At 41.3% G+C, this 27,949-nt stretch overlaps 1 protein-coding gene across 1 annotated transcript in view; it reads left to right on the forward strand.

The window, feature by feature from the left end:
• Window positions 1-4,765, forward strand: part of cdh11 (cadherin 11, type 2, OB-cadherin (osteoblast)) — a 266,524-nt gene extending 261,759 nt beyond the window's left edge. Inside the window, exon 16 of the mRNA XM_034184513.1 lies at window positions 1,765-4,765. Coding sequence (XP_034040404.1) covers window positions 1,765-2,130 — 366 coding nt within the window. The 3' untranslated portion in view covers window positions 2,131-4,765. The remainder of the gene's footprint in view (window positions 1-1,764) is intronic.
• Window positions 4,766-27,949: the final 23,184 nt, after the last annotated feature.

Consider the following 27,949-nt stretch of genomic DNA (forward strand, 5'->3'; position numbering starts at 1 on the left):
CCCTGAGCGATCCTCTTCGTTTAAGATGCGTTACCGATGAAACGCATCATGAATCCCTGCTTATGCGTTGCCCTGTCGATCAGGTTGTCAGTAATTCTCTAAAGTGAAGTTTTAAAAGCTTGAATGTGGAGCTGAGCACAAACAAACAAACAAACAAAAACGCCAAGCAAACTACATTTCCCACAATGCATTTCACCACCACTCACAATGCACCGGGCTCAATTAATAGCTAAAATGTGGCACTAGAAGCACGGATATATCGTATGTGGTCAAAATGAGTTAAACGCCTTTTTAATGCTGATGTTTTGTACAAGGTGAAGCACGGTGGCTTGGTGGATTAGTGCTTAGCACTGTTGCTTCACAGCGAGAAGGTTATGGGTTTAATTCCCACCTGTAGCCTTTCTGTGTGAAGTTTGCATGTTCTCCCCATGTTTGTTTGGGTTCTCTCCGGGTGCTCCGGCTTCCTCCCACAGTCAAAAGACACACAGGTTAGGTGGACTGGAAACTTTGAATTGTCCATAGGTGTGCGTGCAGGTGTGAATGACTTTGTTTGTCTATATGTGGTCCTACGACAGACTGGCATCCTGTCCAGGGTGTACTTGTGCTCTATGACTGTTGGCATAGGCTCCAGCACCCCACAACCCTTAACTGAACTAAGGGGTTGAAGATGAGTGTGTGTGAGAGTTTTGGACAAGTACAGTTAACATACATGGCAACTTACAATTTGCCAACCTAGCCAAAGCTTTATGCAGTCCCTGACACCCGCTGGTGCCGATGGTCTTTGCCGGATTCCATATCATGAAGGGAATGAGAGTCTATGACTCCGCCTGGATGGGGCACCAGTCCAATGCAGGTTACTTTCCCAGCCAACGTAGCTGAACCGTCTCGTCCAAAGACACAGACAGGTAGACTAAAAATCAGCAGAGCAATTCTACTGTGACGGAATTACAATGACTTTTTCCAAAAAGTAGTTTACCATTACAAATTTGATCCAATTGTAAATCTGTTACCATAGAATCACCCACCTGGAATAAAACCCACTTCTGTGTATCGGTACTCCAGCTTCTTACCCAAAAGGATACGTGCTCTGCCATAATAAATTCAATTCAATGAATTAAATACAATAAATTAAAGCCTGAAAGGAAAATTTTAAAAAGGAAAACTGCTCCAGACATATTGTTGTAGCAATGGTACATAATGGTATGCGAATTCTTAACGCTGGACTAAAACATCAAACTTAACAACAGGGTCCTTTGAAGTCTTTCAAACATGTTTTAGAGTGGATTAAACAAAATATTATTTACAGCTCTCAAATGGCTCTTAAATTTTGTAAAATTGGAGATTATCTGGCTTGAATGCATTTTAAATGGCTATAATCCAGAACATGAAATTGGTTTATACTGGCTTTGACTGGTTATGACAATTCAGCTGATTAGCATTCATGTGATTATTTATTTATTGATTAATTTTTAATTCAAATTGTTGTTCAACACTTTCTTTTTTTTTTTCAAATCTGCAATATTTTTATTATTATTATTAAGAAATTGTAGGGGACTTTTTGTTATTTTATTTACTAAGCATGTAATAAACATCAAACTTGTGGTCAATTGCAGCTCCAATAATAGTTGATTTATTTGTGTGGACATAAAAAACAAAAATGAAACCAAAAAATAATGTTCCAATGAATCAATTTTCTGGTCATTTATCTAGTGTGTAAACGTTGCTCTGTTTAATTTCAAACTTCTTTTTTCCCCAACTGTCTAGAACCCAGATGGCGCCAACGGCTTCCTGCCAAGGAAGGACATCAAACCAGAGCTCCAGTATCCCATCAGGCCCGGTATCGGCCGTCCTGCAGCCAACAGCGTTGATGTCGATGACTTCATCAAGACTCGAATCGCTGAGGCCGACAGCGACCCGACCGCCCCGCCCTACGACTCCATTCAAATCTACGGTTACGAAGGCAGAGGCTCGCTGGCCGGCTCCCTCAGCTCCCTCGAGTCCGTGACAACCGAGTCGGACCTGGATTATGACTATCTGCAGAGTTGGGGGCCGAGGTTTAAGAAGCTGGCGGATTTGTACGGGACCAAAGACTGCTCAGTTAACGACGGCGAGGACGGTGAAGACTCTTAACAGAGGACGAAGTGAGCTGACGGCCACAATCCCTGGAAGGATTCCGTGAGGATTTGTAAACACGTTGCCGACGACCAACTGATCAAATTCACGCAAACTTGTCATTGAATGTTAACAGCTCTTCCGCCCATGGCCCTTCCGCGTTCCTCCAAGATGATATGTTAATGAACTTTTAATGAACGTTTGGACTTCCTACCAGTTTTTCCAGATACCCCGTCCCTTCTCTCTCTCTCTCTCTCTCTCTCTCTCGACTTGATCATTGCCGTGCTGGAAGATTTATGTCACCAGTTAAAAACTAAATTGTCTGGACAAAAAGTTGCTATGTGACGACTTGCTCAAAACAAACTGGCTTATTGGAGGTGGGTTTGAGGACTGGGTTCCAACGGGGGATTCTGTACCCTGAACAGGTTCCTCAGTGGGTATTACACTATCTTAGTTTGTTGTTAAAGTGTTTGAAAGGAGCAAGTTCGCTTAATAATAAAAAAAGAAAAATTCAGCAGTTAAAGTGGAAGGTTGAGGGTGATACTGTTTCATATTTGTTGTTGTTGAAGGTAGGGAAGCAGAGACTCTGGGTTGTTGGTATTGTGCCCTGCTCGCAGCGTCGACACAGTATGGTGGCCTTATAATAAATAAACAACTCCAGGGGAAAACACAACAAACAATGGGAGAAATGGCGTGACAACACACACTGCTAGCTTCAGCAGCGACACCAGAAAGTATATGTGGAAAAACAAAAACATGTAGACAAAAAAAATGTAGACTTTTTTCTACACCCCAACAAACAGAGTGAGTCGTCCGGAGTTCCATTGGAAGAGAACTGCAGGATCGCGGATTTCACGTTTCATCACTGCGGAGAAGTCGGGAAAGGACGTACTTCTCCGAAAACCTCCCGCCCACTTTGTGTGTCGCCCGTCGCGAGTTCATCACCTCCTCATCCGGAGTCCACCAGTGACGATCAATCACGAGTAAAAACCTGTGAGCTCTAAAAATCGCCTTAAACTTTACGGACACTCTTGCAACACAGTGCATTGTTGGTTTGTTTGTTTGTTTCCCCTCTTTTTTTGTAACTTGAAGAGCATCCTCTGAAAGCAAATGACTCTCCATGTTGGGCTTGTAAAGAGCGGCGTGCAGATGTGAGTTTATCTCCAGCTTGTCTCAATGCGGGATGCGCTTTTTTTCTTTTTTTTCCCCCTGCAGCGCTGCAAAAAACGGTGTTATTTCCGCAACACGTATGCGGCAGTGGCGCCTGTTGCATCAACACGTGCAGCTGTTTCAAAGCTTTGAGAAATAGCATGAGGTGTTTTTACAGTTCAGATCACAAATGTGCACGGACATGAAGAGGTTTTGTTGTTTTCGGCAATTATCGTGGCGCTTTACAGCCTGCAGAATGTCAGCTGTTATCTTTAGGAGTTAAATTTTAATGCACCAAATGTAATCGGACAGCTGGATTTGTCGTTCCCTTGTTGATTTTACGAGTTAGCGGATAAAAGTTCGAGAATTGATTTCAGATGCTGCGTATCGCTTGGACTTCAATTTAGAAATGCAATGAGTAAGACGCAGTACTGTAATTCTGTCTACAACAGTGCATAAAGGTGCATGTGGGAGACTAGTGAGGGAAGCCACCAAGCCACACTTCAGTTGCTGTGTTTGGAGAGTGTGTCTACGACAACCTTTACCTGTTGCATCTCCAGCCACAACTGCATAGTCTTCAACCTAGATGTCATATTTTCTTTTTCATTTTGTTTTGTGGCTTCCCTCAAGTTTTTCTACGGGAAGTTCCTCCAAAGACAGGCACTGGCACTTCTAATATCTCGAGTTTGTGTGTGTGTGTGTGTCTAGTTTTTCATTGTAGTTTATACAATCAGAGGCACTGAAGCTTCTGGTGCTATTCAAGTTGCAATTTTGCGTTGGTGGCTTCCCTCACTAATTATTGTTTGCACGTTGTTCAGTCACATCCATTGAAGCTTGAAGTGCCTTTAGAGTTGTAATTTGTGTGCTGATGCCTTCCTCACTAGTTTCTGTGTGCACGGTATGCCCTAATTACAGGCATTGAACCTTATAACACCATTAGAGTTGCAATGTTTGCATTAGTGGTTTCCCTCACTATTATATTCAGTTCATCTAGTTACAGGCACTGAAACATTGAACACTTTTAGAATGTCATTTGTGTGTTGGTTGCTTCTCTCACTAGTTGTTATGTACATAAATTCTCCACTCCCAGTCACTGATGCTTCAAACACCCTTAGGGTGGTTATGTGTCTTGGTGGCTTTCCTCACTGGTCATTTGCAGTTTGTCCACTTACAGACATCAAAGCATCTAACACCTCTAGACTTTTCATGGGTGTCTTGGTTGGCTTCCCTCACTCGTCCATCCATTGCAGTCACTCCATTGCTGAGGACAACTTGCTGTAGACAGATGTAACACACGGTGTCATAGTCTCCATTTCTTAGTAATTGATTTGATGGCCCTCTAAGAGGTCTGCAAAAATTTAAATCAACTTCAGACATTTTATCTGCTGATTGGACTTGAACAATCACAGCCACTGAAGCTTGTAACACAATTAGAGTTGCTATTTGTGCATTGGTGGCTTCCCTCTCTAGTTATTGTTTGCACAGTTGACTTAATGAGGGAATAAGGGAATAATCCCACTTCCATTCATAATTATTGTATGGCCTTGCCTTACAATATGGAGCGCCTTGGGGCAACTGTTTGTTGTGATTTGGCGCTATATAAGAAAAAAGTTGATTGATTGATTGATAAGGTATAGCTGGCTATGAAACAGCTGTTCAATTAATTCTGATGCATTAAAAGTTGGAAATATGCCCTTAAAGTGCTTCACTTCCTGCCTGACATGGGCACAATTACACACAAATTCAAGCTGACATTCTGCCCGATGATCTCATGTCCATTATGTGCTTTCATATTTAATGTGCTGTGATAAACAGCTCAAATGACAACAAAACTCTTCATGACCAGATAATGTATTTATGGTCCAAACTGTTTGAACAGGCTGAAAGCAGCACATCCTTTTTATTTTATTTTTTTAAAGGTGAAGGTTCTTGTTCACTTTCTTTTTTATTATTATTGTTATTATATTATTATATTACTGTTGCTTCTTCTTCTTATTATTATTATTATTATGACAAAACTTGTTCTTTTCTTTGGCTGCAGCTTCACAGGGACAGACTCGTGTTTATCTCTTTGATATTCTAACGGCTCGCTATACTGGGAGAAACCACACTTTTTCCCTTTTTGGACGGCCGTTAGATGTTTGCCTCCCAAAACTTAAATACTAGCTTTGGTTTTTGCCTGTGTGAAATCGACCAATTTATTAGGTTTTTTCTTCCCTTTCTTTTTTCTCTTTTTGTTCCTTAATTTGGCGTTTCTTCCTTCTTTCTCCCTGGTCAAGTGGAAAACTAGAAATCTGTTTGTTGCAGTGAGAGAACGCCTCGTTTTTATTCTCTGTCAAGTTTTATGGTACCGATTTGTACAATTTTAAAAGTTCTTATTTTAGTATACATGCAGAATATTCCAGTATTACAACAAAAACATGTTAAGAAGATTTTAAAAAAATGTTACAGCATCACACTTATATTTTCTGAACATTGTACTGTTGCTTTACTATGTGCTTCAATCTCCGAAGCGAAAAAGGAAAAAAAAAACCTTTGAAATAAATGCTCTTTTTATAAAACGATGAAGTGCGTGTGGGAGTCGACTGTCAGCTAATGTTTTTGAAACTCACATGTTCTATCTGTGATTAATGCAGATTAAGTGAAAAGTGATGAGATAAAACAGAACTCCAGTAGGCGTTTAGTCAAACATACCGTCTGATTTTTTTTTTTTAATCTATAGAAAAGCTAAAGTGGGCTCCCTCCACAGGACCAGCTTGGTGCTCCAGCAAAGATCTCTGATCATCTAACAAATAAGACACAAAAGAGTGGAAATAAAGCAGAACAGCACAGTTTGAATGAGTCACTTCCACAGATCATCTCGCCATTACATAATCAGCACAATCAGTGATGTTGCTAAGAAACATAAAAATGCCACAATTGTGTTTTCTGTGCGCACTGCAGCCCTACTGTTGATTGCTTTTTCCACAACACGCTTTTTGAAAGACGAGCCCGTATATTCATTCACACCCATCATAAGGAAATGTCATGTGCACACAAACCCACGCAGTCTCCATTCACTCTCTCCGAGGGGAGCCACGCAGAGAAAGGTCAGCGTGCACTTTGGATTAACAACAAAAGAGCCGAGCGAGAAAGAATGGCAGCGAGAAGAAACTCAGGACGAAGTGAAAGCAGAGAAGGGGAGTCAGCAGGGAGACAGGGAGTGGAATGAATGACGGGATAAGTGTATGGTCCACCTAACGTGTTCTACATCTCTCCAAGAGGGACAAAGATCGCTGTCTGAGATCAGACATCTGTCAGGAAGGAGTGTCAGGCGTCCAGTGCTCAGGAGACATCCTGCAAACAAAATACAACTGTGTCAGGAGGCACCTGAAGATGACAAGATCTGGAGCTTAAATAACTGGATCACCAGAAATTGAAGGAAAAATTTTGAAATTTATGGTTCAGTTTTCTCACATTTAGTACATGGGCCAAGCAGATTTTTGGTACCATTTAAGAGGACAAAACAATACTTTTTACACAAAAATATATGGTGGTCATCCCAGGGTGGCAACTACAGCCAGGTAGGGGTCAATGACTGATTAGACAGGGGTCAACATTTAACAAGAATCTTCAGGAGATGACATATCTCCCCGCTCCCCACAAATCAGTAATACAAAGCATTGGAGGGGATCACCCAAGTACACACACATGCTAAATATGAGTGAAATTAGTCGACTGGTTCTTGAGATTTAACGCTAATACCCAGTGACAATATTGCAAATATCTCACTGTGACCTTGAAATTGAAGGCAAGGTCACCATAATCGACTGGTGTTGGGGGATCAAACAAGTACACCCTCATACTAAAAATGAATGAAATAGGTCAACTGGTTCTTGAGATATCGCGCGAACAAGTGAAAACTGATGGACAGACTGTCAGACAGACATGCTGATCACTATATCTCCCCATATTTCATAGCAGGAAGATAAAACTGCTCCTGTCATATAGAAAGCATACTGCATTATTCACCTGATTTTAGGGATTCCATTAAGGTGTAGTTTTGACCATCTATGGCTTGAGTTAAGGGATACAAAAGTTTAAAAAAATGGTGACAAAAGTCAATTTCAATTTGTATTCATTCATTCATTCATTCTGTGTCGTTTATCTGAGTCCAGTTTATGGTAACAGTAGACCAAGCAGCTCAACTTGAAGTAGCTCCAATTTTGGTAAAAAGGTATGCAAACTATTCTTTAATAGTTCGCATCATCTGCTATGCACAGTAATAAATTACCAAAGTAGTAATTTGGAGACCATGCAGTCAACACATTCAAAACTGTCTCATTTATTAATCTTATTACCTCAATGAATCATTTGCATCACTTTTTCTCCAAACGTTTGTGCAACTTTTAACTCCTGTACAAACTGAAAATAACCTTTGTCTCCATTTAATATATCCCATAACTCCATAACATTCATTACAATCTGGTAAATTACTAAAGATTTATGGTAATAATTACTTCAACCCATATAAAGCCTATCCTGCCTGCATAAGTTATGCAATAAGGAATTTATCAATCAATCAAGTTGCATGCATTTAAAATGGTCATAGAGGCAAAATAACATATACTGTGGCTTTGTGCCACAGACGTTAATCAATTAGGTGAGTAATGAGACTCATTTTTAATGCATATGTTGCTGAATGAAAACTATATTATCCAAGTAGTAATAATAATATTAAATTTATTAAACTAGTGCATTGCCCATGGTGATCCATGGGCTCTACCCAAAACACATAAGCCAGTCAACCTGTCCATCACCATAGCAAGCAAGAAAGGACTCAGAGCTGATCCTTTGTATAATCCCACTTCCACCATGAATTAGTCTGTCATTCCTACTGCACATCTCACCGCTGTCACAATATCCATGTACATGTCCCGCACTACTCTCCCATACTTCTCTGCCACTCGAGACTTCCTTATACAATATCACAACTCCTCTCTCGGCACCCTATCATAAGCTTTTTCTAAGTCCACAAACACACAATGTAACTCCTTCTGGCCTTCTCAATACTTCATCAGTATTCTCAGAGCAAACATTGCATCTGTAGTGCTCTTTCAAGGCATGAAACCATAGCAAACATTGCATCTGTAGTGCTCTTTCAAGGCATGAAACCATATTGCTGCTCCCAGATCTTCACCTGTTTTCTAAGCCTAGCTTCTACTACTTTTCCCATAACTTCAGGCTCTGGGTGATCAACTTTATGCCTCTGTAGTTACTGCATTCCTGCATATCGCCCTTGTTCTTAAACATAGAAAGCAGCACACTTCGTCTCCACTCCTCAGGCATCCTCTCACTTTCCAAAGTTTTATTAAACATTCTGGTTAGAAACTCCACTGCCATCATTTACATGCCTCCACTGGAATGTCATCTGGACCAACTGCCTTTCCACTCATAGAGGTATACAGAGGCCACTTGGCTTTTAATATATAGATGATTTGCCACCCCCTGCTGGAATGGTGTGTGATTCCAGAATTTAATTAGCAACACCCAGTGTTCACTGTTGTTACCTAATATTGTAATTTGTCCAAAAATATTACTCCTTTCAACTTTTTGTTTTGGCAGCAGTGATTCTTGACCCAAAATACATAACCACACCAAACAGCAAATGTCAGCTCTCACCAGTTTCTCCATGACTGAAGCCATTCACACACACATACACACACACACACGCCTGCACACATGCATGCAGCGACACAGAGGTCACTTGGCTTTTCAGATATAGATTTGGTTGGTGCTCCTGTGTTTATCGTACTCCTGTTGTGCAGTCAGCTCTGAACCACAGAAACAACAGACCTCAACAGATTTGTGCTGTTGTCCTGCTTCTCAAGGACACACAGTCTCAGGTTTTTGGGTCCATTTGTACGTGTCTGTCCAGCAGCATAAACCAAATACCAAGCACCAGCACTGACTGAATGGTTACCTCCTAATTAGCTCTTAGATCGTTTTTTTTCATCAGTATTTGATCTCAGTTTTTTACCTGCAAAAACTCCATTCTGTTCAGTTACTTTTGAGAATCAAATATACAAAGTAACTTCATTTCTTCAAGAGGTTTGTTCAATTTACTCAAATTAATTCCGACCCACCAGCATTAAATCACTTTGTTTCTCGTAAAGTGAAACAGGTCTGCAGTTTGTTGATGTATGCCTTGAACACAGGTAAAAAAGTCCAAGAAATATTCAAATGTGAATTAATAAAACATGGACGATATGACGCTTTGTGCAGAACAAAGAACACCAAAGAGAGAAACAAAGCTGCATTACTGAAGGAAAGATACTGAAAGATAGAAAGGTGAGAGGAGAATTAAAGAGGAGTGAACATTCTGCCTCTTGCTCTTGGCCCCCTGGGGGAAAAGGAGAGGTGAACTTCTGCACCTGGCTGAACCTTTCTGCCAAGTCCCACTGGGAGGTCCAGAGCGGCAACAGAAGGAATCAAAGGAGAATCAGTCGGTAAAGAGGAGGCCATAACCAGAGATTAAGAGGAGGCGGAAAAGAATGAGGGATGGGGTAAAAGAAGAGAGGAGAGATGAACTTTTGCACCTGTTTATGCAAATTGAGCATCTCCAGCTGGGAGAGAGATGGATGCAAACACAAGGACAATAAAGTAGGAACTTCAAGAATTAGCATGAAGTCAGACAGCTCACGTTAAGGTCAGAACCTCAGCGGAATGAGTTAATACTAAAAACCATCCTTACTGAAAAATTATTCAATGCCTAAACTCAATGAGTCCCCTGAGAACCAGAGTCCATTTTACTCCACAACAACATCTAATCAGCGTTTTTGTTGGAGAAAAGGACAAACATGTTTAAGCATCTCTGCCTTTTTAGAAATGTGTATTCACCTCTGTGACATAGTTAATCAAGATAATTATTATTATTAAGAATATTCACGTTATCACAGTATTTATTTTTATGATATGACAACTGATTTTTAAAATCCAGAATTGACATAATTAAAATTCTATTACTTATAGACAAGGTGGAAACAATGTAGTACCACTTTCATTCAGCAGAGGGTGAAATGTAGACTGAATCAGAGAATTTTATGACGTTACCACTGTTTCAAACAGATGGGAGGAAAATAATGGTGGACGTTGAGAAATTTCGCCAGAGAATTGAGCATTGATGAATGAAGGAGTGACAGCCAGAGAGTGTAATATTGAGGAAACTGTCTCGTGTTGTAAGTGAAATGTTGAGATGCACCATCCATTTGCAAAAATCCAAGCTGGTCTGTGCGTGTTGCAGTTGAGTGTCCAGGCGGGACATGCAGCGGCGATTAACTCACCCTCTCATTTTCACACCACGCACTGGAAAAAATATTAAGAAGAGTTCACCTGCATGATGCACCATAGCACATTGTGATATATACTGCGTAAAATAACCATTTTTCCTCAGTAAATATATTTCTAAATGTGCTATTGACATGAACTTTTCATCAGATGTCAGTAACAACCCAAGCAAAGAAACAAAAACAAATAAATACAGAAATTATGTGTAATAATGTGAAATGACACATGAAAAAAGTATTGAACACCTGAAGAAAGGGAATTGCAAAACAGTATAGAAAACCAAGACACCAGCTAAAATCTATCAGTAATTAGAAAGCAATCCTGCCCCTTGTCTGTGCAAATTAATATCAGCTGATTTAGTCCTAACTGATGTCTCATTACCAAAGTGTCACACAAGAAGCATCTCATGATGGTTAAAAGCAACGAGCTCTCTCAAGACCTTCACAACCGTATTGTCATAAAATATACTGATGGCATTGATTACAGAAGGATTTCAAACCATCCAAGGACCACTTCTGGAAAGCAACTGAACAATTGTTTCAAAGAAAACAATAAGTAATGCACTCAACCACCATGGCATGTATGGCTGCTCACCACACAAAACTCCATTGCTGAAGAAAAAGCATGTTGAAGCTCGTTTGAAGTTTGCTGCACAACATTTTGACGAACCTGTGAAATACTGGCAGATGCAATATAGTCAATGCAAATATAAAACTTCGGTTATTCATATTTTCATTACATGGAATATTGTACTGGTTAAGCAACTTCAGAAAAGTTTATCGATGATAAAAAATTGTTTTAGAAAATTCAAGACACCTGAAAACAGATTAAACCTTCAATAAAGACTTTCATAAAAGCCAAGACATTTCTAATAATACGTACATTAGTAACACAGAACAATGTCTATCTTCAAGTACTTTGAATAGCATACCAAATGAAATATCTCAATGGTAATAGTTTTCAGCCATAGCAACAGATAATTTGTAAAATAATAAATATTATTCACAAAACAATTTTTCTATGTCAATACTTACAAAATGTAGCATAACGATAAAGAGATTTTACCCAAACGTCCGTTGTCCAGTTGTCTGTATATAGTACAAATGACCACATCTGGAACCCGTGGGTCCCCACAGGTCAACGTCCTAGTCCTTCATAAAAAAATCTATCAGGATGATGAAGAAGAAATGAGGGTGGACATTGCAGCAAGACAATGATCCCAACACACAGACAAGGAAACTCTCAATTGGTTTCAGAGAATGAACATAACACTGGTAGAATGGCCCAGCCAATCAGCTGAATGGAATCCAATAGAAAATCTATCAAAATTTAACCATGTTAGTCCCGTTGAGATCAAGATCTCTTTTGCAGGGGAAACCTCCACAATTATAAAGTTTCCAATTCACAGAATAGGTCCACAGAATTTTCAAGATTTGAACACTGTTTGTGTGGAAGAAATCTGTGTGGAAGAAGGAATCTGCAAGTAGCAGATTTGTTTTCATGACTCCCTGCAGCAAATACAAAACAAATGAATATTGATTTTCATGTTCATTTTTTGTTTCTCTACAAAAGCCTCTCTATAGGACAAAATGCACAAAATAGTCTTTCCCATAAAGCACATAAATATAAGAAAACAAAAATCCCATGCCAACATCATATTAGGAGTACAAAAAAACAAAACAAAAAAACACATGACCTGAAACTGATGCAACATATCCCACAGAGATTATTTGACCCTATAATGTCCTACTATCATTTCTGATACATACATTTTGTGGCATTGTTGTGGTTAGAGGTCCGGATAGGACCGAAGCGTTTCAGGCGATGGACTCAAATGCTGGGAGCAAGGAAGAGAACTTGGTTGTGAACGAAAAGAGATTTATTTGCAATAAATAAACAATATTGCTGTGTTGGGCATGCTTGCAGAGTGGAGAGTCAGCCCACAAGTAGCAGTGGAAATTAGGGAGCTGCAGGTTCCCGAAGCAGCCTTGTAAGTTGGAGAAATGAACAGAAATCCTGGAGTATATGGAACTGGAGCCAGGTGGAGCACACAGAGCTGAGGACGAGGAACTAGAAGGACAGAGAAGAACAGAGGTGAGTGACTGCACCTGTAACACTGGAAGCCTTTAACAACAAACAGTTCACTGAAGGCTTAAAGCAGGAATGTTCACAAGTCCAGGAATAAAGTTCACCTTCTAGGAAATAAGGTTTATAGTTCAGGAATTGTTCACAGTTGATGAATTATCCTCAGAGGTCAGGTGCTGTGCATCTTATGATGCAGTTCCAATTAAGCAGGACTTGGCTTCAAAAATGATTTGGAAAGTTCTTAATAGTTCAGCATCAGAGTTTATACAGTTCTTGGAAATAGTCCGTGAATATAGTTCTTGGAAACAGTTCTTGGTCATGTACAGTCACAAACAGGAGCAGTGTGAGAACAGGACCTCATAGACATGTAGGAACTTAGCTGAGCGTGGCAGAGCTGTGCGCTCTGAGGCAGAGTGCAGATGAGTAGTTGCACAGCTGCAAGTTCCAAAGTGACGTCATGCTTGTTAGAGGCATGGGAGCCAGGAGCAGTGCAGCATGGAAGTCGTGCAGGAGGGCGTCTGGAAACACCAAAAGATCAATGAGCTCTAACAGGGAACTTAGAGGTAGCCAGGTTACCTTGAAATGAGCTGTGGGAAGCTCAGACGTCAGAGCGCTTGGAAGTGGCAGGAAAGACAAGGAAATGATCATGAAGGATCAGTCTCAGAGAATCTCATGAAAGCTCATGGAATGGAAGAATCTGGCAGTGACTGAGCTCAAACCTGGGGTTTAAGTAACCTGCTCCTAATGAGTAGCTGATGAGCGGCAGGTGTTCCTTGGCTCTGCAGTGCGCCATGTGGAGGGAAAACAGACAAACTACAAGAGGTTAGAAAGGGAAGGAGAGAGAGGCAGACAAAGGCCGCCCATGACAATTATAGGGTTAAAATGAATCCGGCCACAGAATTCAGGAACAAAAATCAAACATCAAACCAATTTGGAAAGTGCGTTCAAGTCAAATATTTTTACAATTAATGCCCTACTAACACTCAAGAAGTGAAAAGAAACAAAATTTGCTCCAAAAACTCAAAGAAATAGACAAAAGAAGAAAAAAAAGAAATGTATGATTTTCATGTAACCTTAAGCAAAATAATTTCATACATTTAAAAAAAAAATCCCCAATCTGGTAAATAGACTGCTTTTATACAGTGCTATAGGGTCAAAGCACTTTACAGTGATGCCTCACATTCACCTATTCTCACACCACTTTAACCACTTAAAACATATTTTTCTGCATAGATAGATAGATAAATCGATTGATTATGCAGAGCGGGTCGTGCAGTGGGATTATGGAGTTGGACTACCAAATAGTTAGTCCTGGGTTTGATTCCCAATCACACTTCCTCTGCATCTGCATCATTCCAGTTCCAGTCCACCCATCTGGAAATGGGTTCTGGTCTCGACTGGGTCTAAATAACCTGTGTCAGACAGGAGTCCTGTCCGGGGGGAGTCGTCGACCATCATTCAAGCCCACAAAAGACCAAGTTCTTCTACACAGTTTAACTGCTGATAAAATACAATGAATTTATTTTGAATTTTAACGTTGAACTCAAAGTACACGCGATCAGCAGGTTGCACTTCAAACGTCATTCTGTTCGACACTCGTGCAGGATTTGAACTTACTGACCGTGTCGTGTCACACAACAACATCAAGATCAAGTCCAACATAAGTATCAGTTTTAACTGAATTTGAAGCTTTTCGGTGCATTTTTTTCTGTAATGCCGCCACTGCTTTATCTCTAATCCCTCGTCCTCCGTTACTCCCACTCTGCCGCTCTCCTCCTTTGCAACTGTCGCTCCTCATGCCTCCCTGTTCACATAATTACCGTTCTTTCTGTGTCGGTGTGTTGGGGGATTCCAGGCCGGCTGAAGCCTGATTAGTTTTTAATCATGAAGTGACACTTGAGTAAACAAGGAAATATTCTGGCCGTCACTCCGGAGAGGAGAGGCGTGCGTGTGAAATAGTTTATGTACACGCCGGCTGGATGTCCTTGGGTGCACCTCCAACAAACAGACAGTAAGTTAATTAGCCAGTCAAGCAGCCAGTTGCTAATGCAGTTTTCCATTCAGTCTCGCGGTGACTTTAAGTGAGTTAGATGCACGGGGAAATGCGCTTTTCGCATGGCTGCGCCGCTCTGAATGCACGGCAAACAGGAACCCAGTGAGCAGTCGCTCACACGGTAAATTAACCCATCAGTCAGTAAGTTAATTAGTGAAAGCTACTCAGTCGAGTCAGCCAATCCCGTGTTAGCTTCTCTGTGATATTCAGTCTGCCAGCTCATCTGATCGACGGCTTGGATTTTTACGTGAAGCTTCCTCCAACGAGCTTTTGACGGATTATGAAGTGAGAAAGGTTTCATTAACCCGACGAAGCACAAGACTCAAAATCATGTCACGCCATCAATAAATCGTTACTGTGGTATAAACACCGCTGCTTGGATCATGATGGCTGCAACAAACTTAAAGTTTCAGAGGTTCTGGAAGAGGAAACTGGCTAAAACTTGAAGCAGAAACTCTGACATTGAGCTTCAAAGTGTCATTTCTTTGAAACACCCCTCACTTTCTGTGTGTTTGCTGGAAAACAAGTCAGCTAACTCTTAATTTTCAATATAATTTTGGGTCAGGTGAACTTTATTAATCCCGAAGGAAAATGTTAGTGTCAGTGCCAAAACATTAAACAGTAAACGTTAATTTTTTTTAACAGTGAGAACAATGAGTACAACATGTTTATGCAAAATGACTGAAGACACATGTTCAAGATGTTGACAGTACTGCACTGAAAAACTCCGATCATTATGTATTCATCCTGCAGGATGGGGAGGAGTTATACCGTCTGATTACCACAAGTAGGAAGGACCTCCTGTGGTGTTCTGTGGTGCAACTCGGTGGCCTCAGTCTTTGGCTGAAGGTGCTCTGAGAGGACCTCAGTGTGGCATGCAGGGAATGGGAGGTGAGAGGAATGGCCCCTCAATATATCACTGACCTCCTACAAATTTACTCTCTGGCACGTGCTCTGAGGTCTGAGGGCCATTTTCAGCTCGTGGTACCCAAGACGAGACTTAAAACCAGGGGGGCAGGGCTTTCTCTGTGGCTGGCCCCAGACTTTGGAACACTCTGCCCCTCCATGTCCGAACAGCCCCTACAGTAGAGTGTTTTAAGTCTCGTCTGAAGACCCACTTTTATTCTCTGGTTTTTAACACTGCGTGAGTTGTGTGGTCCTCTGTTTTATTGGTTTTGTTTTATTTTGGTAGATTTTATTGGTTTTATCTTTTGTATGCTGTATGTATTTATTTATCTTGCACATTTTCATTATTTTTATTGTTAATTTTCTTATTTTTAATTTATTTCTTGACTATTGGGGTTTTATCTATCGTGATTCTACTGTATGTGCAGCACGTTGGAACGTTTCTGTTGTTAAATGTGCTAGAAATAAAGTGGATTGGATTGGATTAGGTGTCCCGAATGGTGAGCAGTTTTCTCAACATCCTCCTCTCTAATACCTGCATCACAAACTCCAGCTCCACCCCCAGGACAGAGCCAGGTCTCCTGATGAGCTTCTTGAGTTTGTTCAAGTCAGCTGCCTTCAGCCTGCTGCCTCAACACACTACAGCATAGAACAGAGGTCTCAAACCGGTTCCAGAAAGGGCCGAGGAGGTGCAGGCTTTCTGTGCAACCCACTCCAGCAGGTGATTTCACTGATTAACTGATTTCACCTGTTCACAGTGATGTTAATCAGTGAAATCACCTGCTGCAGTGGGTGGTTGCACAGAAAGCCTGCACCCTCTCGGCCCTTTCTGGAACCGGTTTGGGTTGCTTTTCTGAGTCAATCAGAGTAGAGAGATATTCCTGACTTCCTGTGACTTCCTGTTCCGGAGCACAGCTGTGTTCTGCTGTATCTGTTAGCTGTTTGAACTGAGCTGTTTGAGTTCTTTGAATTAACAGTCTTTTTCAAGACTTTTTTACTTTTTACTTTTTTTTTTTTTTTTTTTTTTTTTTTTACTTTTTCACCGTGCTCCAACGCCTAAAGAAGACCTCTAACGGTCGAAACATCGCGACGGAGCACTTTTATCAGCTAACTTTCATCAGCGTTGGCAAGCTAACTAGCTTGCTAACGCTTTCGTTTTTATTTTTATTTTATTTTTTAGCACTGTTGTCGTGTGTTACCTGTGCTGCTCCACAGCCTGTCTAGTGGATTTTTATTTTATTTTAGCGCTGTTGTCGTGTGTTACCTGTGCTGCTCCACAGCCTGTCTAGTGGATTTTTATTTTATTTTTAGCACTGTTGTCGTGGTTACCTGTGCTGCTCCACAGCCTGTCCAGTGGATTTTTATTTTATTTTTAGCACTGTTGTCGTGTGTTACCTGTGCTGCTCCACAGCCTGTCCAGTGGATTTTTATTTTATTTTTAGCACTGTTGTCGTGCGTTACCTGTGCTGCTCCACAGCCTGTCCAGTGGATTTTTATTTTATTTTTTAGCACTGTTGTCGTGTGTTACCTGTGCTGCTCCACAGCCTGTCAGTGGATTTTTATTTTATTTTTTAGCACTGTTGTCGTGCGTTACCTGTGCTGCTCCACAGCCTGTCCAGTGGATTTTTATTTTATTTTTTAGCACTGTTGTCGTGTGTTACCTGTGCTGCTCCACAGCCTGTTCTGTGGATTTTTATTTTATTTTTAGCACTGTTGTCGTGCGTTACCTGTGCTGCTCCACAGCCTGTCCAGTGGATTTTTATTTTATTTTTTAGCACTGTTGTCGTGCGTTACCTGTGCTGCTCCACAGCCTGTCCAGTGGATTTTTATTTTATTTTTTAGCACTGTTGTCGTGCGTTACCTGTGCTGCTCCACAGCCTGTTCAGTGGATTTTTATTTTATTTTTTAGCACTGTTGTCGTGTGTTACCTGTGCTGCTCCACAGCCTGTTCAGTGGATTTTTATTTTATTTTTTAGCACTGTTGTCGTGCGTTACCTGTGCTGCTCCACAGCCTGTTCAGTGGATTTTTATTTTATTTTTTAGCACTGTTGTCGTGCGTTACCTGTGCTGCTCCACAGCCTGTCCAGTGGATTTTTATTTTATTTTTTAGCACTGTTGTCGTGCGTTACCTGTGCTGCTCCACAGCCTGTCCAGTGGATTTTTATTTTATTTTTAGCACTGTTGTCGTGCGTTACCTGTGCTGCTCCACAGCCTGTCAGTGGATTTTTATTTTATTTTTAGCACTGTTGTCGTGCGTTACCTGTGCTGCTCCACAGCCTGTCCAGTGGATTTTTATTTTATTTGTTAGCACTGTTGTCGTGTGTTACCTGTGCTGCTCCACAGCCTGTCCAGTGGATTTTTATTTTATTTTTTAGCACTGTTGTCGTGCGTTACCTGTGCTGCTCCACAGCCTGTCCAGTGGATTTTTATTTTATTTTTTAGCACTGTTGTCGTGTGTTACCTGTGCTGCTCCACAGCCTGTCCAGTGGATTTTTATTTTATTTTTTAGCACTGTTGTCGTGCGTTACCTGTGCTGCTCCACAGCCTGTCCAGTGGATTTTTATTTTATTTTTTAGCACTGTTGTCGTGCGTTACCTGTGCTGCTCCACAGCCTGTCAGTGGATTTTTATTTTATTTTTTAGCACTGTTGTCGTGTGTTACCTGTGCTGCTCCACAGCCTGTCCAGTGGATTTTTATTTATTTTTTAGCACTGTTGTCGTGCGTTACCTGTGCTGCTCCACAGCCTGTCCAGTGGATTTTATTTATTTTTAGCACTGTTGTCGTGTGTACCTGTGCTGCTCCACAGCCTGTCCAGTGGATTTTTATTTTATTTTTTAGCACTGTTGTCGTGCGTTACCTGTGCTGCTCCACAGCCTGTTCAGTGGATTTTTATTTTATTTTTTAGCACTGTTGTCGTGTAGTTACCTGTGCTGCTCCACAGCCTGTCCAGTGGATTTTTATTTTATTTTTTAGCACTGTTGTCGTGTGTTACCTGTGCTGCTCCACAGCCTGTCAGTGGATTTTTATTTTATTTTTTAGCACTGTTGTCGTGCGTTACCTGTGCTGCTCCACAGCCTGTCCAGTGGATTTTTATTTATTTTTTAGCACTGTTGTCGTGCGTTACCTGTGCTGCTCCACAGCCTGTCAGTGGATTTTTATTTTATTTTTTAGCACTGTTGTCGTGCGTTACCTGTGCTGCTCCACAGCCTGTCCAGTGGATTTTTATTTTATTTTTTAGCACTGTTGTCGTGTGTTACCTGTGCTGCTCCACAGCCTGTCCAGTGGATTTTTATTTTATTTTTTAGCACTGTTGTCGTGTGTTACCTGTGCTGCTCCACAGCCTGTCCAGTGGATTTTTATTTTATTTTTTAGCACTGTTGTCGTGCGTTACCTGTGCTGCTCCACAGCCTGTCCAGTGGATTTTTATTTTATTTTTAGCACTGTTGTCGTGCGTTACCTGTGCTGCTCCACAGCCTGTCCAGTGGATTTTTATTTTATTTTTAGCACTGTTGTCGTGCGTTACCTGTGCTGCTCCACAGCCTGTCCAGTGGATTTTTATTTTATTTTTTAGCACTGTTGTCGTGCGTTACCTGTGCTGCTCCACAGCCTGTCAGTGGATTTTTATTTTATTTTTTAGCACTGTTGTCGTGTGTTACCTGTGCTGCTCCACAGCCTGTCCAGTGGATTTTTATTTTATTTTTTAGCACTGTTGTCGTGTGTTACCTGTGCTGCTCCACAGCCTGTTCAGTGGATTTTTATTTTATTTTTTAGCACTGTTGTCGTGTGTTACCTGTGCTGCTCCACAGCCTGTCCAGTGGATTTTTATTTTATTTTTTAGCACTGTTGTCGTGTGTTACCTGTGCTGCTCCACAGCCTGTCCAGTGGATTTTTATTTTATTTTTTAGCACTGTTGTCGTGCGTTACCTGTGCTGCTCCACAGCCTGTCCAGTGGATTTTTATTTTATTTTTTAGCACTGTTGTCGTGCGTTACCTGTGCTGCTCCACAGCCTGTCCAGTGGATTTTTATTTTATTTTTTAGCACTGTTGTCGTGTGTTACCTGTGCTGCTCCACAGCCTGTCCAGTGGATTTTTATTTTATTTTTTAGCACTGTTGTCGTGCGTTACCTGTGCTGCTCCACAGCCTGTCCAGTGGATTTTTATTTTATTTTTAGCACTGTTGTCGTGTGTTACCTGTGCTGCTCCACAGCCTGTCCAGTGGATTTTTATTTTATTTTTTAGCACTGTTGTCGTGTGTTACCTGTGCTGCTCCACAGCCTGTCCAGTGGATTTTTATTTTATTTTTTAGCACTGTTGTCGTGCGTTACCTGTGCTGCTCCACAGCCTGTTCAGTGGATTTTTATTTTATTTTTTAGCACTGTTGTCGTGTGTTACCTGTGCTGCTCCACAGCCTGTCCAGTGGATTTTTATTTTATTTTTTAGCACTGTTGTCGTGCGTTACCTGTGCTGCTCCACAGCCTGTTCAGTGGATTTTTATTTTATTTTTTAGCACTGTTGTCGTGCGTTACCTGTGCTGCTCCACAGCCTGTCCAGTGGATTTTTATTTTATTTTTTAGCACTGTTGTCGTGCGTTACCTGTGCTGCTCCACAGCCTGTTCAGTGGATTTTTATTTTATTTTTAGCACTGTTGTCGTGCTGTTACCTGTGCTGCTCCACAGCCTGTTCAGTGGATTTTTATTTTATTTTTTAGCACTGTTGTCGTGTGTTACCTGTGCTGCTCCACAGCCTGTTCAGTGGATTTTTATTTTATTTTTTAGCACTGTTGTCGTGCTGTTACCTGTGCTGCTCCACAGCCTGTTCAGTGGATTTTTATTTTATTTTTTAGCACTGTTGTCGTGTGTTACCTGTGCTGCTCCACAGCCTGTCAGTGGATTTTTATTTTATTTTTTAGCACTGTTGTCGTGTGTTACCTGTGCTGCTCCACAGCCTGTCAGTGGATTTTTATTTTATTTTTTAGCACTGTTGTCGTGTGTTACCTGTGCTGCTCCACAGCCTGTCCAGTGGATTTTTATTTTATTTTTTAGCACTGTTGTCGTGTGTTACCTGTGCTGCTCCACAGCCTGTTCAGTGGATTTTTATTTTATTTTTTAGCACTGTTGTCGTGTGTTACCTGTGCTGCTCCACAGCCTGTCCAGTGGATTTTTATTTTATTTTTTAGCACTGTTGTCGTGTGTTACCTGTGCTGCTCCACAGCCTGTCCAGTGGATTTTTATTTTATTTTTTAGCACTGTTGTCGTGTGTTACCTGTGCTGCTCCACAGCCTGTCCAGTGGATTTTTATTTTATTTTTAGCACTGTTGTCGTGTGTTACCTGTGCTGCTCCACAGCCTGTCCAGTGGATTTTTATTTTATTTTTTAGCACTGTTGTCGTGTGTTACCTGTGCTGCTCCACAGCCTGTCCAGTGGATTTTTATTTTATTTTTTAGCACTGTTGTCGTGTGTTACCTGTGCTGCTCCACAGCCTGTCCAGTGGATTTTTATTTTATTTTTTAGCACTGTTGTCGTGTGTTACCTGTGCTGCTCCACAGCCTGTCCAGTGGATTTTTATTTTATTTTTAGCACTGTTGTCGTGTGTTACCTGTGCTGCTCCACAGCCTGTCCAGTGGATTTTTATTTTATTTTTAGCACTGTTGTCGTGTGTTACCTGTGCTGCTCCACAGCCTGTCAGTGGATTTTTATTTTATTTTTTAGCACTGTTGTCGTGTGTTACCTGTGCTGCTCCACAGCCTGTCCAGTGGATTTTTATTTTATTTTTAGCACTGTTGTCGTGTGTTACCTGTGCTGCTCCACAGCCTGTTCAGTGGATTTTTATTTTATTTTTTAGCACTGTTGTCGTGTGTTACCTGTGCTGCTCCACAGCCTGTCCAGTGGATTTTTATTTTATTTTTTAGCACTGTTGTCGTGCGTTACCTGTGCTGCTCCACAGCCTGTCCAGTGGATTTTTATTTTATTTTTTAGCACTGTTGTCGTGTGTTACCTGTGCTGCTCCACAGCCTGTCCAGTGGATTTTTATTTTATTTTTAGCACTGTTGTCGTGTGTTACCTGTGCTGCTCCACAGCCTGTCCAGTGGATTTTTATTTTATTTTTTAGCACTGTTGTCGTGTGTTACCTGTGCTGCTCCACAGCCTGTCCAGTGGATTTTTATTTTATTTTTTAGCACTGTTGTCGTGTGTTACCTGTGCTGCTCCACAGCCTGTCCAGTGGATTTTTATTTTATTTTTTAGCACTGTTGTCGTGCGTTACCTGTGCTGCTCCACAGCCTGTCCAGTGGATTTTTATTTTATTTTTAGCACTGTTGTCGTGTGTTACCTGTGCTGCTCCACAGCCTGTCCAGTGGATTTTTATTTTATTTTTAGCACTGTTGTCGTGCGTTACCTGTGCTGCTCCACAGCCTGTCAGTGGATTTTTATTTTATTTTTAGCACTGTTGTCGTGCGTTACCTGTGCTGCTCCACAGCCTGTCCAGTGGATTTTTATTTTATTTTTTAGCACTGTTGTCGTGCGTTACCTGTGCTGCTCCACAGCCTGTCAGTGGATTTTTATTTTATTTTTTAGCACTGTTGTCGTGCGTTACCTGTGCTGCTCCACAGCCTGTCCAGTGGATTTTTATTTTATTTTTTAGCACTGTTGTCGTGTGTTACCTGTGCTGCTCCACAGCCTGTTCAGTGGATTTTTATTTTATTTTTTAGCACTGTTGTCGTGTGTTACCTGTGCTGCTCCACAGCCTGTCCAGTGGATTTTTATTTTATTTTTTAGCACTGTTGTCGTGGTTACCTGTGCTGCTCCACAGCCTGTTCAGTGGATTTTTATTTTATTTTTTAGCACTGTTGTCGTGCGTTACCTGTGCTGCTCCACAGCCTGTCCAGTGGATTTTTATTTTATTTTTTAGCACTGTTGTCGTGCGTTACCTGTGCTGCTCCACAGCCTGTCCAGTGGATTTTTATTTTATTTTTTAGCACTGTTGTCGTGCGTTACCTGTGCTGCTCCACAGCCTGTCCAGTGGATTTTTATTTTATTTTTTAGCACTGTTGTCGTGGTTACCTGTGCTGCTCCACAGCCTGTCCAGTGGATTTTTATTTTATTTTTTAGCACTGTTGTCGTGTGTTACCTGTGCTGCTCCACAGCCTGTCCAGTGGATTTTTATTTTATTTTTAGCACTGTTGTCGTGCGTTACCTGTGCTGCTCCACAGCCTGTTCAGTGGATTTTTATTTTATTTTTTAGCACTGTTGTCGTGCGTACCTGTGCTGCTCCACAGCCTGTCAGTGGATTTTTATTTTATTTTTTAGCACTGTTGTCGTGGTTACCTGTGCTGCTCCACAGCCTGTTCAGTGGATTTTTATTTTATTTTTTAGCACTGTTGTCGTGCGTTACCTGTGCTGCTCCACAGCCTGTCCAGTGGATTTTTATTTTATTTTTTAGCACTGTTGTCGTGCGTTACCTGTGCTGCTCCACAGCCTGTTCAGTGGATTTTTATTTTATTTTTTAGCACTGTTGTCGTGTGTTACCTGTGCTGCTCCACAGCCTGTCAGTGGATTTTTATTTTATTTTTTAGCACTGTTGTCGTGTGTTACCTGTGCTGCTCCACAGCCTGTTCAGTGGATTTTATTTTATTTTTTAGCACTGTTGTCGTGTGTTACCTGTGCTGCTCCACAGCCTGTTCAGTGGATTTTTATTTTATTTTTTAGCACTGTTGTCGTGTGTTACCTGTGCTGCTCCACAGCCTGTCCAGTGGATTTTTATTTTATTTTTTAGCACTGTTGTCGTGCGTTACCTGTGCTGCTCCACAGCCTGTCCAGTGGATTTTTATTTTATTTTTTAGCACTGTTGTCGTGTGTTACCTGTGCTGCTCCACAGCCTGTCCAGTGGATTTTTATTTTATTTTTTAGCACTGTTGTCGTACCTGTGCTGCTCCACAGCCTGTCCAGTGGATTTTTATTTTATTTTTAGCACTGTTGTCGTTACCTGTGCTGCTCCACAGCCTGTCCAGTGGATTTTTATTTTATTTTTTAGCCACTGTTGTCGTGTTACCTGTGCTGCTCCACAGCCTGTCCAGTGGATTTTTATTTTATTTTTTACCACTGTTGTCGTGTGTTACCTGTGCTGCTCCACAGCCTGTCCAGTGGATTTTTATTTTATTTTTTACCACTGTTGTCGTGTGTTACCTGTGCTGCTCCACAGCCTGTCCAGTGGATTTTATTTTTTTTTTAGCACTGTTGTCGTGCGTTACCTGTGCTGCTCCACAGCCTGTCCAGTGGATTTTTATTTTATTTTTAGCACTGTTGTCGTGCGTTACCTGTGCTGCTCCACAGCCTGTCCAGTGGATTTTTATTTTATTTTTACCACTGTTGTCGTGTGTTACCTGTGCTGCTCCACAGCCTGTCCAGTGGATTTTTATTTTATTTTTTAGCACTGTTGTCGTGCGTTACCTGTGCTGCTCCACAGCCTGTCCAGTGGATTTTTATTTTATTTTAGCACCGTTGTCGTGCGTTACCTGTGCTGCTCCACAGCCTGTCCAGTGGATTTTTATTTTATTTTTTACCACTGTTGTCGTGCGTTACCTGTGCTGCTCCACAGCTTGTCTAGTGGATTTTTATTTTGTTTTTTGCCACCGTTGTCGTGCGTTGCCTGTGCTGCTCCGCAGCCTGTCTAGTGGATTTTTATTTTATTTTTGCCGCCGTTGTCGTGCGTTACCTGTGCTGCTCCACAGCCTGTCTAGTGGATTTTTATTTTATTTTTTACCACTGTTGTCGTGCGTTACCTGTGCTGTTCCACGGCCTGTCTAGTGGATTTTTATTTTTTTTTTTTTAATTTTTTTTTTTTTTTTACCACTGTTGTCGTGCGTTACCTGTGCTGTTCCACGGCCTGTCTAGTGGATTTTTATTTTTTTTTTAATTTATTTTTTTTTTTTACCACCGTTGTCGTGCGTTACCTGTGCTGTTCCACGGCCTGTCTAGTGGATTTTTATTTTTATTTTTTTTATTTTTTTTTTTTTTTACCACTGTTGTCGTGCGTTACCTGTGCTGCTCCACAGCCTGTCTAGTGGATTTTTATTTTGTTTTTTGCCACCGTTGTCGTGCGTTGCCTGTGCTGCTCCGCAGCCTGTCTAGTGGATTTTTATTTTATTTTTTGCCGCCGTTGTCGTGCGTTACCTGTGCTGCTCCACAGCCTGTCTAGTGGATTTTTATTTTATTTTCTACCACTGTTGTCGTGCGTTACCTGTGCTGCTCCACAGCCTGTCTAGTGGATTTTTATTTTATTTTTGCACCGTTGTCGTGCGTTCGCTGTTGCCGTGCGTTACTTGTGCTGCTTCATGGCCTGTCTGGTGCCTTAACTAAAGCACTCCTTCTGCTGAATCACCTCTAAATTATTTACACATTATTCACTTTGCGTGTTTTTAGGAATCCACTAGGTTGCGTAGCTACTAGCTTTTAGCCGATTTAGCATGGCGGCTTCTCCTGTCTCTCCCGCACTTTTCTGCTCTGGTTGTGAAATGTTTAGTTGTTCCTCGGCTTCCTTTAGCAGTAACGGTACTTGTAATAAGTGCAGCTTATTCGTAGCTTTGGAGGCCAGGCTGGGCGAATTGGAGACTCGGCTCCGCACCGTGGAAAATTCTACAGCTAGCCAGGCCCCTGTAGTCGGTGCGGACCAAGGTGGCTTAGCCACCGTTAGTTCCCCCCTGGCGGATCCCGTGCAGTCGGGAAAGCAGGCCGACTGGGTGACTGTGAGGAGGAAGCGTAGCCCTAAACAGAAGCCCCGTGTACACCGTCAACCCGTGCACATCTCTAACCGTTTTTCCCCACTCAACGACACACTCGCCGAGGTTCAAACTCTGGTTATTGGCGACTCTGTTTTGAGAAATGTGAAGTTAGCGACACCAGCAACTATTGTCAATTGTCTTCCGGGGGCCAGAGCAGGCGACATTGAAGGAAATTTGAAATTGCTGGCTAAGGCTAAGCGTAAATTTGGTAAGATTGTAATTCACGTCGGCAGTAATGACACTCGGTTACGCCAATCGGAGGTCACTAAAATTAACATTAAATCGGTGTGTAACTTTGCAAAAACAATGTCGGACTCTGTTGTTTTCTCTGGGCCCCTCCCCAATCAGACCGGGAGTGACATGTTTAGCCGCATGTTCTCCTTGAATTGCTGGCTGTCTGAGTGGTGTCCAAAAAATGAGGTGGGCTTCATTGATAATTGGCAAAGCTTCTGGGGAAAACCTGGTCTTGTTAGGAGAGACGGCATCCATCCCACTTTAGATGGAGCAGCTCTCATTTCTAGAAATCTGGCCAATTTTCTTGGATCCTCCAAACTGTGACTGTCTAGCGTTGGGACCAGGAGGCAGAGCTGTGGTCTTATACACCTTTCTGCAGCTTCTCTCCCCCTGCCATCCCCTCATTACCCCATCCCCGTAGAGACGGTGCCTGCTCCCAGACCACCAATAACCAGCAAAAATCTATTTAAGCAAAAAAATTCAAAAAGAAAAAATAATATAGCACCTTCAACTGCACCACAGACTAAAACAGTTAAATGTGGTCTATTAAACATTAGGTCTCTCTCTTCTAAGTCCCTGTTGGTAAATGATATAATAATTGATCAACGTATTGATTTATTCTGCCTTACAGAAACCTGGTTACAGCAGGATGAATATGTTAGTTTAAATGAGTCAACACCCCCGAGTCACACTAACTGTCAGAATGCTCGTAGCACGGGCCGGGGCGGAGGATTAGCAGCAATCTTCCATTCCAGCTTATTAATTAATCAAAAACCTAGACAGAGCTTTAATTCATTTGAAAGCTTGACTCTTAGTCTTTTCCATCCAAATTGGAAGTCCCAAAAACCAGTTTTATTTGTTATTATCTATCGTCCACCTGGTCGTTACTGTGAGTTTCTCTGTGAATTTTCAGACCTTCTGTCTGACTTAGTGCTTAGCTCAGATAAGATACTTATAGTGGGCGATTTTAACATCCACACAGATGCTGAGAATGACAGCCTCAACACTGCATTTAATCTATTATTAGACTCTATTGGCTTTGCTCAAAAAGTAAATGAGTCCACCCACCACTTTAATCATATCTTAGATCTTGTTTTGACTTATGGTATGGAAATAGAAGACTTAACAGTATTCCCTGAAAACTCCCTTCTGTCTGATCATTTTTTAATAACATTTACATTTACCCTGATGGACTACCCTGCAGTGGGGAATAAGTTTCATTACACTAGAAGTCTTTCAGAAAGCGCTGTAACTAGGTTTAAGGATATGATTCCTTCTTTATGTTCTCTATTGTCATATACCAACACAGAGCAGAGTAGCTACCTAAACTCTGTAAGAGAGTTAGAGTATCTCGTCAATAGTTTTACATCCTCATTGAAGACAACTTTGGATGCTGTAGCTCCTCTGAAAAAGAGAGCTTTAAATCAGAAGTGTCTGACTCCGTGGTATAACTCACAAACTCGTAGCTTAAAGCAGATAACCCGTAAGTTGGAGAGGAAATGGCGTCTCACTAATTTAGAAGATCTTCACTTAGCCTGGAAAAAAAGAGTTTGTTGCTCTATAAAAAAGCCCTCCGTAAAGCTAGGACATCTTTCTACTCATCACTAATTGAAGAAAATAAGAACAACCTCAGGTTTCTTTTCAGCACTGTAGCCAGGCTGACAAAGAGTCAGAGCTCTATTGAGCTGAGTATTCCATTAACTTTAACTAGTAATGACTTCATGACTTTCTTTGCTAACAAAATTTTGACTATTAGAGAAAAAATTACTCATAACCATCCCAAAGATGTATCGTTATCTTTGGCTGCTTTCAGTGATGCCGGTATTTGGTTAGACTCTTTCTCTCCGATTGTTCTGTCTGAGTTATTTTCATTAGTTACTTCATCCAAACCATCAACATGTTTATTAGACCCCATTCCTGCCAGGCTGCTTAAGGAAGTCCTACCATTATTTAATGCTTCAATCTTAAATATGATCAACTTATCTTTGTTAGTTGGCTATGTACCACAGGCTTTTAAGGTGGCAGTAATTAAACCATTACTTAAAAAGCCATCACTTGACCCAGCTATTTTAGCTAATTATAGGCCAATCTCCAACCTTCCTTTTCTCTCAAAGATTCTTGAGAGGGTAGTTGTAAAACAGCTAACTGATCACCTGCAGAGGAATGGTCTATTTGAAGAGGTTCAGTCAGGTTTTAGAATTCATCATAGTACAGAAACAGCATTAGTGAAGGTTACAAATGATCTTCTTATGGCTTCGGACAGTGGACTTATCTCTGTGCTTGTTCTGTTGGACCTCAGTGCTGCTTTT

Source organism: Thalassophryne amazonica, chromosome 13, assembly GCF_902500255.1.
Source record: "Thalassophryne amazonica chromosome 13, fThaAma1.1, whole genome shotgun sequence".
Lineage (NCBI taxonomy): Eukaryota > Metazoa > Chordata > Actinopteri > Batrachoidiformes > Batrachoididae > Thalassophryne > Thalassophryne amazonica.